Raw genomic sequence first — 12,128 nt, forward strand, 5'->3', positions numbered from 1 at the left:
CCCACACTGCTATTGAGAAGCATCTTCACTCGATGGGAAAGATTCAGAGGTATGGAGCATGGGTTCCACATGCTTTAAGTAACAACAACAAAAATCAACAAGCCACAATCTCCGCTGGTTTGCTTGCTTGTCACTGCCCAACGATTTCTTTACCGAATTGTTACTGGCGACGAAAAATGGTGCCTGTACATCATATGAAGCAGTGTAAGGAATGGCTTAGCCCTGGTGAACAAGCAACACTGCACGTGAAACAAGATCTTCATCCACGTAAAACGATGTTGTGCATACGATGGGACTGGGAAAGTATTATCCATTACGAATTGCTTGAACGGAACCAAACGGTCAACGGGGAGCTCTATGTTCAACAGATGGAATGACTCAACATGGCTATTCAAAAGAAAAGACCTAATCAGCAGCATGGAGTTCTACTGCTGCACGACAACGCCCGCCCTCATATCGCCAATATGACCAAGGAAGCCATTCAAACACATGGCTGGGAAGTGCAGCCACACCCGCTGTACTCCTCTGATTTGGCACCAATGGATTTCCACCTCTTTCGATCTCTTTCAAATGCTATGCGTGGAGTTTCATTCAATACTGATGCAGAATTGAGAGCTTGGTTGGATCAATTTTTCGAGTCGAAATCAGGTGATTTCTACCAACGAGGTATTGAAAATCTTGTTGAACGTTGAGAAGAAGTTGTAAACAACAACGGTGAATATATTATTGATTAATTAGTTGTTATTTTTTAAAGGCAGGAACTTAGTTGCCAACCCAATAGAATCACTCGATTGTGAAAAGAACTCCTTAACTGCAAGACTTTACCTACATCTATACTCATTTAACCCTTTGGCATTTAAACTGACCATATCTGATCAAATATTTTACTTTTTGTTAAAACTATCAAGGTCTGGTCTCTCATACCTACCCTACAATGTCATTCTAAAAATATACAATTACATCATTGAAATCTTGAAGCTACAAGACTGCATGATTAATTCAAAACTGAATAAATAAGCATTACATTTGACAAAGAAATCTGAATGCTAAAGGGTTAAAAAAGAAAAGGACTCCAAATTTCCTTACTTGATAGCAGTTCCTTTCATTCCTCCTTTAGTTGGGACCATTACTCGACTGACCAACGCTTCTCTCAACTCTCCTTTGTCCAAAGAAAGAAGGGCAGCTGACATGTTTACAGGGCCTTCTGAAGAAGCAGAGAGCTTACATCCACCTAATTGAAATAACAGAATGGTAAAAATATTAACTGTTGCCATAACTAAATAACAAAAGAGATTTCATAAACATTATTGTTTGACCTGAAATTAAATGAGCATAATTAAGTCACATAATTACAATGGAATACTGGGATAGTATTGTGATAATTAACAATATATATATAATTGCTCCCCAATATCTGACTGGTATTTATTTTATCAACCTCTCTGGGAGGATGAAATGTGAAGTCAACTTTGGCATGATTGGAAATTTAAGATCAAATTACCTGTTCCTCCTTCAAGAGTTCAATAAACTACCAGTTAGGTACTGGTTCAGTAAAAAAACAACAAAAAAACAAAAATAAAAAAACCAAACAAATTCCATGTCCCCACCCATCAAAATTTGTGGTCTTGTAACAATGTTAGAAATTCCTATTCAGATTAAATCTCACCAAATTTAATTTTTGCTTTTCACCCTTCCAGGGTCAATAAAATAAGTAACAGTTATGAACTGGGATGTTCTCACCCACTCAATCTGTGGCTTTCTATCATTGAGAAACAAAAAAAAAAAGAAGAAAAATATTCATTATTAAGGGTGGTGAGTTGGTAGAATCACTAGAGCATGAAATACTTCCTGGAATTTTGTTCCAGCTCTTTATGTTCTGAGTTCAAATCCTGCTGAGATTTGCCTTTCATTCTTCTGGATACATAAAATAATGTACCAGTTAAGTACTGGAGTTGATAATCCTTTCTACTAAAGGCACAAGGCCTGAAATTTGGGTGGGGGGAAAACTAGTTGATTACATTAACCCCCAGTGTTTCACTGGTATTTAATTTATCAACTCTGAAAGGATGAAAGGTGGAATTTGAACATAATAATAATAATAATAATAATCATGGACTGTTCTGTAGAGCTTCTACATAAAGTTTGTCTCTTAGGAACAAGAAAGATTATCAAAAGAGTTTTGAGCATTTAAGAGATTATTGAAAGCTTGTGGATATCTAAGGTTACATGTTGTAAGCCGTTACCCACATAAACTCTACTAAGAATAAGAGCAAGCCTGAGTCAAATCCAATAATAATCAGGAAGAGAAGATGATGACTTAGCATTGGAAGTGAAGCACATCCAGAGAAGCTCAAAAGTGAGTGTGATATCTATCGCAATTGGTGCACTTGGGACTGTCTAAAAGAAAGCAATGTTCCGGCACGAAAAGCTGAAAATAACTTCCAATAAAGTTATAGGAAGTACAAAGTTGGCAGCAATACTTAGAATAGTGTGTTTCTTTTTTCTGTCAGCAAAGAACACATCTCTTTAACAACAGTGATCAGACATTTACATTTGAATCTGCCAAACATATTAAGAGTAAACAGATACATTACTGGTTGGTCTTCCTTTGAACTCAAAATGTAGAAAACAAGAAGAAATGTCACTAATCATTTTGTTTGATGTGCTAAGGATTCTATTGGCTCACTGTCTTAATAATAATAATAATAATAATAGTTTTGTCTTGGTATAAAAGATGGGATACAGTAAATATACTGCTCAATATTACAGATTTGCTTGTCCGTTGTTTCACCATAACCAGTTGAGCATGTCCCTTGGTGGCTGACGATATGTGCATCTCTGATCATGAGCAGAAGTAGTGGGGGAGCATCATAACGATGTGTTGAGAGAAATTCTTTGGGTTTAAATAATTCACCTTTGGAAACATGGGTGTTTTGTTCATCATCCTTAAACAAACCTTATTCAGGGACCTATTGAGCAGGATGGGCTACTCAACCTGAAGAAAATTACAACCAGGTCCCACCTGCAAAGTCATGTGCTGTTTATATCAATATGAGATCACCATATTGTGGACATATGATTGTGATGCATGTGCCTGGTGTACTCTTATAAGACAGGTAGTCAATTGAGCTTCATGTATTTGTATCCCAGTGTCAAAGAGAAAAAGAATTAATAAAAAGTTAATATAAAAAATAACTAACAGTACCTGTGGAAATTCCACAGTTATTTTGAAAATTGTGTGATGAAGTTATATATTTTTCTGAAATATTTGATTCTTGTGAAAATCCACATAAGTAGTATTGAAAGTGCAATCTATCTATCTACCTACTTATCTATACATCATAGTCTACTGATTTTTATGTTGATGTATGAATCTGTCTACTTTAACAATATGGACAAACATTAAAACCAAATAACTACAAAAAAAAAATACTAAATAATTGTGGTGCCCCAGCATGACCTCAGCTTTTGGGCTGCTACACACAAAAAAGTAGAAGTAACATCCACAGCTTTTTGCTAAGGTTATTTCACTTTGATTTAACTATGTATCCACATATCTAGTCATCTGTCCTTCTATCTATCTATGAACAACAACTAAAGTTTTATTTCTGCTGTCTGTCACAATATTCTATTATACTACTTTTAAAATCATGTCACTGCATTCCTTCCAGTCAACACTCTTTCTTTCTCTCTATTTGTCTCACTTCAACTATACCACTTACCCCTCCACTTAACATGTTATTATATTTCTCTCTCTACTTTCTACCTCTTTCTTCAATTAACTAACCATACAACATGATAACAATACCTTTTCTCTTGACTATCAGCACTAACACTCTCTCTCTCTTTTTCATTTCTCTCTTGAACTAACCACTTGACAGCGTCTTAGTGTAATAACTATTACTTTCCCTCTACCTTACATCATTAACACTTCTCTCTCTTTCTCCCTCACTCTTTTTCTCTTGCTCTTCACCTCTCCCTCAAGCTAATTTCATGACAGCATAACGCATTTGGCCTTAGTATACTAAAATATAGATAATTGTTTCAAATTTTTGCACAAAGCCAGAAATATTTTTTATGGGGTGGGGTTTGTCAATTGACACCAGTATTTGGCTGGTACTTGATTTTATTGAGCCCAGAAGGATTAAGGAGCTCCTGATTGACCATGAAAACCATCTGATAACAATAACTGGCTGATAATAACTTTATATAAAGAGGTAGGGACCCACTTAATTTGATGACAATAACCATCTGATAACAATAACTGATTGAAATATTTAAAAATCTAGTTTGGTAACTACTAAGGTTGATAATAATAATTATCTGTTATAATTCTTAATATGTTGGATTATTATAACGCCCACTTTAGTATACAGCATACTTAGTAAAACTAGTAAAGACATGACAACCTCTGACCACCTACTACGTACTCTGGTACTTCACATACTTCTCTTTACCTATAATGACTAGGTTATTCTATTCGCCATGTGAGAGGGGTGTACCATTATTATTAATTCCCTACATCTCCCCTTTTAAGTTTTTCATAGGAAGTGTCATTTTATTTAGCAATAATTTTTTTTATTCACCCCATCTCCCTTTTTGAGTTTTTTTCTCATTTTTTCATACAATTTAATATTTTTTGTGCTTGGCATCTATTTTCAGGAGCTCTGTATGTTTTCTTTTCCTCTCACTTGTATGCCTGGATTCAGTGGCGTTGGTACTTGGAATGTATCGTACAACCATTCCATCAGTTACTCCAACTTCTTTGGTTCGCTTTCCATGAATCTCTTTTTCAATTGGCTCCTGTGTCTCTTTCGTATATGCCTTTTCTACTTTTTACCCAGTACATCATTTTACCTTTGCATTTGGTAATTACGCCATCTTCCCAACTCTGCTTTCCATTCTTGTATGTCCTCATAAACACTTTTTCACTAATCTTAAAGAATCTTGCTATGTCTTCCCTGGCACTTTGTCTTTTCTTGCCAGATAGCAATTTATCAAAGACCGATTTTACTTTCCTTGCAAACATCAGCTCCTGCTGGTATATTCAGATTTGGTGTCACACGGTACACTCTTAAAAATGTGACTTCTTTACTTGATTTTCTAAGGGCTCTTTTGAAGATATTGACAAAGCGTTCTGCCTGTTCATCAGATCTGGAATAGTATGGCGCCGTAGTTATATGTTCTACCATGAACGTCTCACAATTTTTTTAAAAATTCACTACACACAAACTGCATTCCATTGTCAGACACTATCTTGTCTGGGATGCCAAATCTTGCAAACAATTCATCTAAAAAATTTATCACAGTTGAGGAGATTGGTTTTTCACAATTGCAAATTTCAAGCCATTTCAAAAAACTATCATCTACCATTAAATAGTAAGAACCATTTAAAGGACCAGTAAAATCGATGTGTAGTCTCAACCATGAAGCATCTACTTTGGAACAATGTTTACTTTTTATTGTGGGCAATTTTTCATTTCGTTTTACTGCAATTTTTGTTTCAGTCCCTCAGCTGCATTTGAACCTTCGACTAAACCGACTATATTTCCACTTAAAACACTTATGGGTATATTCCACAACTTGAATAGTTCCATATACTCTGTGCCAAATAAATTACATGAACTTTTTAATACATGTATCTTTGCCTTTTTTGTTTGACCTTGAAATGTTACATTACATGCGAATTCATCAAAAATATATAATCTTTTCCCCATAACACTATGTGCTACCTTTTTAGATTTAATTAATTTTGGCTTACCGACATATTTCCAAGTTTTTTCATTTATAATGGTGATATCACAAGTGTCCAACTGCATTTTAACACTAGTATTTCTGATTTTCACCTACATGAATTTCCTCATCATTATATTACCAATTTCTTTCTTTGTTCTGACGTTTTGCCATCTTTGTTCTGCAGTATGTCTATATACATCCAGTATTACCACAATGAAAGTACTTTCATTGTGGTAATACTGGATGCATTTTAAAATGGACAATTTTTCCTCAGGTGTATACCTCCACATGCAAAACATGGGTTTATTTCCTGATTTTTGTTGTGTTTTTTAGAAAATACTTTATCTCTATTCTGACTATTTCACACTTGCTTTACTTGGAAACAATCTTTACATTCAATTTCCTCCATGTCATGTCTTGATTTGTCTATCGTTTCACATTCTACTGACACCTGCCGTAGGGTTACATCCTGGTTTTGTTTCAGTTTTGCGAGAATTCTAGTTCTAACTTCTGGGTCTCTTTCGACAGCAAGTCTGTGTATAAAAATCAGGCATTTGAACATATCTGGTATTAATTCATCTAGCTTAAACTTCTTGCATTCCCAGCATATGTGATGTAGTCCTCATTGTTGTTTTTTTCTATGTTCAGACATTTCCAACGTGTGTTGAACAATGAGCTTTTTTCACTGAAAATTTTACACAATATATCTATTGTGTCATTAAAGTTTATGTCCAAAGGTTTTCTTGGGAGTACATAATTACTGTATCATTCATGTTCTGTTGCCACTGGTTTTCTCAAGATTAAGTGTGCTTTCATCTCGTCGTCTCAATCTTTACATTCCTTCTCGAAGATTTGCTCATGCCTTCTGTAGTATGTTTTTAAGGTAACTCCTTCGTCAGATTTGTAATTGAACTGTTATGGAGTTTGTGACATAGTCTGTCAAGAACACTTTTTCTGACTTTCCTGACAACTTCAGTAATTGCAGCATTTGTTGCTGTAATATTATTTGTTGTTGTTGTTGCTGCTTCAGCTGTTGTTCTTGCAGTCGTAGCTGCTGCTGCTGTTGTTTGCAACTCGAGCAAACCAGACAACAAATTTTCCATAATTTTACGATTTTATTTTGTAAAATTCGCACAACAAAACTTTGTAAGTTTATGAACTCTTTGAGTTTCTATTAACTCCACATGAATTGGTTTATCCTCATCAAGTTTATTAATTCCTCGTGAGTTGTTTAAATCCTTAATATGTTGGATTGTAATAATGTTCACTTTGGTGTAGACATGACTATCTCCGACTGCCTACTACGTACTCTGGTACTTCACGTACTTCTCTTTACTTCTAGCGACAAGGTTATTCCATTTGTCACATGGGAGGTGTGTACGATTATTACTAATTCCCTACAACATTATCTGATAACATTAACTGATTATAATAAGCAACATTTACTGACTGTATTTTAAAGCAGACATTAAAAACATAAAAGCTATTAAATTCCATCAAATGTTACTTTTCTTTAAATTTACAGGTCTTTTGCTTTCTCATTTTTAAAATGGATGGCAAAGGTTTGCTTTTGAGATGTTGTTATGTTAATGGACCCATAAAATAGGAGCAGAAATATAAATAGTACAGCAACAGGTGAAAAAGGCTTACACTGAAAATGAAGACAAACAGACAGATAAGGATTGTTACAAAGTTATGAATAAAGGTTTAAAACATTGGAAGGTGGAGCCGTAATGAATTCATTGATCAACATTTACAGAGGAGAGGGAAAAGGAAAGGGACAAAAGATACATATAAAAGGTGGGAAAGGGAGAGAAACTGACAAGAGTAATACAGTGAGAGAGGGGGAGAGGGAGGGAAAGGAAGAAAGCATAGATAGAACTAGAGCAATTGTAAGAGAGAGAGAGAGAGAGAGAGAGAGCAATGATGTAAGTGTGAGAGAGCGAAGAGCTGAAATAGGGAAATACACACACACACACATATATATATACCTCTTTACAGGTCAAATACTCTAAGTGCCAACCATATATTTGTTCTGACCTGGTGGCCAATGTACTTCTGATTTCTTATAAGGAAGCAAAGCAATCCTTATAATTTTTTCTGAACAGGGTTCTGAAGAGAGCTAAGATGTTACAAAAACATCTATAAAAGGCATTTTAAACTGACTTTGGTTGTTTTTAACACTTTCTGCTTAAAGCAAGAACTTTTCTTCATGGCAAGCTGCAGTGAAAAAGGCCTTTTTACAGATCAAACATATTTGAACTGATCTAAAGTTCGCTCATTTTACATCACTGCTTTGAGTGTCAAACATGTTTTGTTCACACTCTCAGTCATATTAATCTTGAGAGAATGGAAACAATGAGAGAACTCGTTAATCTTGCCAAATGTATGACAACCTCTCTAAGGCTAATGCCATGGATAAAAAAGCACTTCCTTTCCCACTTCCTATACTCTCTAAAGTGGTTGGTGCAAGGGAGGGCATCTAGGTACAGAAATCATACCAAAAATGGAATGTATGACTAAGACATGGTCCTCTAAGCTATCTATAAGAACAATAGTTCTGAACAATAAGAACTTACATGCACCATGGAAACCCATCTAACCCATGCCAGATTGGAAAGCAGACATAAAATACTGATCATGATGAACATAAATGTATATGTATACCACTTTTCTCTTGCTTTTCCAACTGGAGTAGCCATATCTGTCTTCTACAGCAAGACACCTGATCCTGTCTATCATACTTTTACCTATGAACACCTAGTATAAAGCTTACAGCTGTTTCTGCTATAAGATGCAGTGTACTCATAACTAAGTACCAAAGTAATACTATAGCTTCATCAGAGCATCAAATACGAAGTGCTACAAGATGTTATTTAGGCACACAATTATGAGTCCACTGCATCTTATAGCAGAAACAGCTGTAAGATAATGAAGTTCATAAAATGATAGTTTATTCCTTTGTCATTTTATTTTCCTATTACAGCTCTGTACTCAACTAATGCTTTGTTTTGAAGCATATGTATATTGAGTAGTATACCAGGTTATTAGTCTTGCAATGCCTAAGCTATATATACGCATGCACACACACACATAGGGAAAGATGGGAAGCAGGAGTGGGTGGAGAGAGAGAGAGAGAATGATTTGAGGAAATTGTAGAGCTAGCTTTAAGCAACGCTGAGCAAACAGTAAGAAATAAGGAAAAGTTTATCGAAATTAAAGAACAAAGGAAAGTGGTTAAAGAAATAAACAAAAAAAAAAACAGAAAAAATTAAAATAAATTATTAAAAATTAAAAACAAATACTAACTAAATATAAAAAAAAATCAAAAGGAAAAACAAAAATAAAAAGAACTTTTTTCCCTGACCCCCAAAAATAAAAAAAAAGATTAAATCCATAACAAGCAGCAGCTCTATGGAAGGATATGGAATCAGGTAGGAGTAGCAGCAGCAGGAGTAGTAGTAGTAGTAGGAGCAACACAGCAGTTGTAGTGGCAGCAGCAGTAGTAGTAGTAGTAGCAGCAGCGAGAAACAACATTCAGGAAGGCAGGCTGTTCTACATGGTAGTCAGCATATATGACAACGATGACAGCAGGAGGATGATGGAGCATATGAAAGACACAGGGAAGAAGACGACACAGAAACACACACAATTAAATGTCAGGATTATTACCACCTTTGCTGTCGTCGTGATTCTCTTCAAAATCTATGTTGCCAAGATGTAAAACTGCTGCTATCAAACCAAAAATAGACATCTTTTCACCATCTCCGATTCCCATTTTGGCCATGGCATCTGCAGTAAGTTTGAAGTCCTTGACGTCGTCAAGAAGTGGATCATAAACACAGCCCTAAAAAGAAAAACAACAAAACTAAACAATAAACAAAAACTGAGTGAAGTGCAGGTGTGGCTGTGTGGTAAGAAGTTTGCTTCCCAACCACATGGTTCTGGGTTCAGTCCCACTGCAAGGCACTTTGGGCAGGCATCTTCTACTATAGCCTTGGGCCAAACAAAGCCTTGTGAGTGGATTTGGTTGACATGGAAACTGAAAGAAGCCAGTCATATATACATACATATATGCGTGTTTCTCTTTATGTCCGTGTTTGTCCCCCACCACCACTTGATAACCAGTGTGGATGTGCTTATGTTCCAGTAACTTAGTGTTTTGGCAATCAAATAAGAGACTAATAGAATAAGTACCAGGCTTAGAATAAAGAAAAAATAAGTCCTGGGGTTGATTCACTCAACAAAAAATTCTTCAAAGCTGTGCCCCAGGATGGTTGCAGTCTAATGACTGAAACAAGTAAAAGAAATAAAAGAATATATCTCAAGTAGAATCACCATGACAGTGTGTTTGCATGTGTGTGAGAGAGAGAAAGAGAGGTGTACCTTTTGAATTACATGTAAAACCCATCTACATACTTCTATACCTTCACTGGAAAGGTATGGATCACCCTGATATTTGCCCAAGATACCACACAGTAAGAGTGAACCCAGGAGTTTGTGTTTGTGAAGCAAATTTCTTAACTATTCAACCATACTGTACCCGCAGTGAAACAGTAACTACTGCCACATGGTTGAATGTAGGTGTGAAGGAACTATGGATGGTCTGTATTGGAAAATAGTAAATACAAAAAAAAATCTGGGAAGTGTAGTTATTTTGAAGATTAATATTTTGGACAGATAAGGCACTTTATCAATGACAAGATAAAATACATTGATAATGCTAAATAAATAGATTGGAAGTAATGCAAAAGAAAAGAAAAAATAGTAAAAAATAAAGGGTGGGGAGAGGGAAAGGGAGAGTAAGGTGATGGGGAAATAGATGATATGCTACTTACCCTGTCTGGTTTCCGATTTTTCTCTTTGGCATCTCCAGAGGCAAAAAATTGCATACATCCACCATTCAAATACTGTTTGTTGTAAAAAGAGAAAAGAGAGGATGAGTGAAAAAAAAAAAACAATTTATAAATTCATTTTATAACAAAATAACCCTCTTAATGCCAGCCTGCCTAAGACCACCCACAAGTTAAATCTGTCTTGAGTTCACAAGATTATGCCAGAGCTAATTCCAGTTTCCATGGCATGTAAAAAACTGACAGTGCAAAACTCTTTCTGGATGGGATGCCAGTCTCCTGCAAGCTGCTGTTAATATTCATTTCAGTTGAGTAAACTGGAAGAATGTGAAATGAAGTGCCACCCACTCTGAGAATGGAACCTACAACTTTACAATTGTAAACCTGACACCCTAACCATGAGGCTATACAACTTCATAAGACTGCCTAAGATGTTATGATAGGGAGACACACCTGTTCAAGTTTAAATTAAAAAAACTTTCATCAAAATTTTATGCAAGAACTATAATGCAAATTTATATTCCAAACATGAACTTAATAACGGAAAAATAATTCACTAAATTCCTCCAAATTTTGATTAATTTCAAGATGTTAAAACACAAGAAGTTTATTTTATTAAATGACAATAAATAAAAGAAAGAACTATATTATAAAAAAATGAATGGGTTAGTTATTGAGTAAAAACAATCTAGTATTAAATTTGAAGCTGGCATTTGGAAGCAGGAATCCTGTTCACATATTCTTTTGCAGATCTTCAGACTGATATTAATCACATCAATTGCGAGAATAATTCCTTTTCATGAGGTTTAATACCATTTAACACATTAGTGCATCTTGGTTTTAGAGAGTCAGTACATTATAACCTTGTGGATCATGACAGATAACTAAAAGGTTTGACAAGGAGGGCATCTGATCATTGAAACAAAGGCAGAGTATTTCAACAGAATTATGGTAACAAAAGAGTTAATAATGGTCTCAAATTTTGGCACAAGGCCAACAATTTCAGGCGAAGGGAGTAAGTTGATTACATCAACCCCAGTACTCAACTGGTACTTATTTTATCGACCCCAAAAGATGAAAGGCAAAGTCAATGTCAGCAGAGTTTGAATTCAGAACATACAGATGGACAAAATGCCACTAAGCATTTTGCCCAGCATGCTAATAGTTTTGCCAGCTCACAGCCCTAAAAAATAAAGAGTTAATAATGACAAAATTATTTCTTCATTATCAACAAAATTAATTGAAACAAAGGCTGTATATTTCAACAGAAATATGGAAACAAAAGGTTAAGTATGAAGTTACTCACACGAAAACTTTGTGGGTTGCTGAGTTTTAGCTTCTGTCTCAAATCATCTGGGGCACCAGCACACAAACGGTAAAAAATATGGTAATTCCGTTCATCTTTTCCTTGGACACAAATCCGAGATTTTTCCAAAAGATAATGGGATATGAAGCCCCCGGCGACAGAGGCCTGTAAAAACAACAATAAAAGAGAGATACATGAAGGGAGAGTCTCAGTGAGCAGAGAGTAAATGGGAA

General features: G+C 35.4%; 1 protein-coding gene across 4 annotated transcripts in view; it reads right to left on the reverse strand.

Moving 5' to 3' along the window:
• The window catches only part of LOC106870296 (unconventional myosin-VI), a 174,515-nt gene that overhangs the window by 37,612 nt on the left and 124,775 nt on the right, over window positions 1-12,128 (reverse strand). For all 4 annotated transcript variants that reach the window (XM_052975409.1, XM_052975411.1, XM_052975412.1 and 1 more), the window contains exons 8-11: window positions 11,896-12,060; window positions 10,575-10,646; window positions 9,412-9,583; window positions 1,087-1,231 (exon numbers count right to left, since the gene is read on the reverse strand). In XM_052975409.1, coding sequence (XP_052831369.1) covers window positions 1,087-1,231; window positions 9,412-9,583; window positions 10,575-10,646; window positions 11,896-12,060 — 554 coding nt within the window. The remainder of the gene's footprint in view (window positions 1-1,086; window positions 1,232-9,411; window positions 9,584-10,574; window positions 10,647-11,895; window positions 12,061-12,128) is intronic.

This window comes from Octopus bimaculoides, chromosome 21, assembly GCF_001194135.2.
Source record: "Octopus bimaculoides isolate UCB-OBI-ISO-001 chromosome 21, ASM119413v2, whole genome shotgun sequence".
NCBI lineage: Eukaryota > Metazoa > Mollusca > Cephalopoda > Octopoda > Octopodidae > Octopus > Octopus bimaculoides.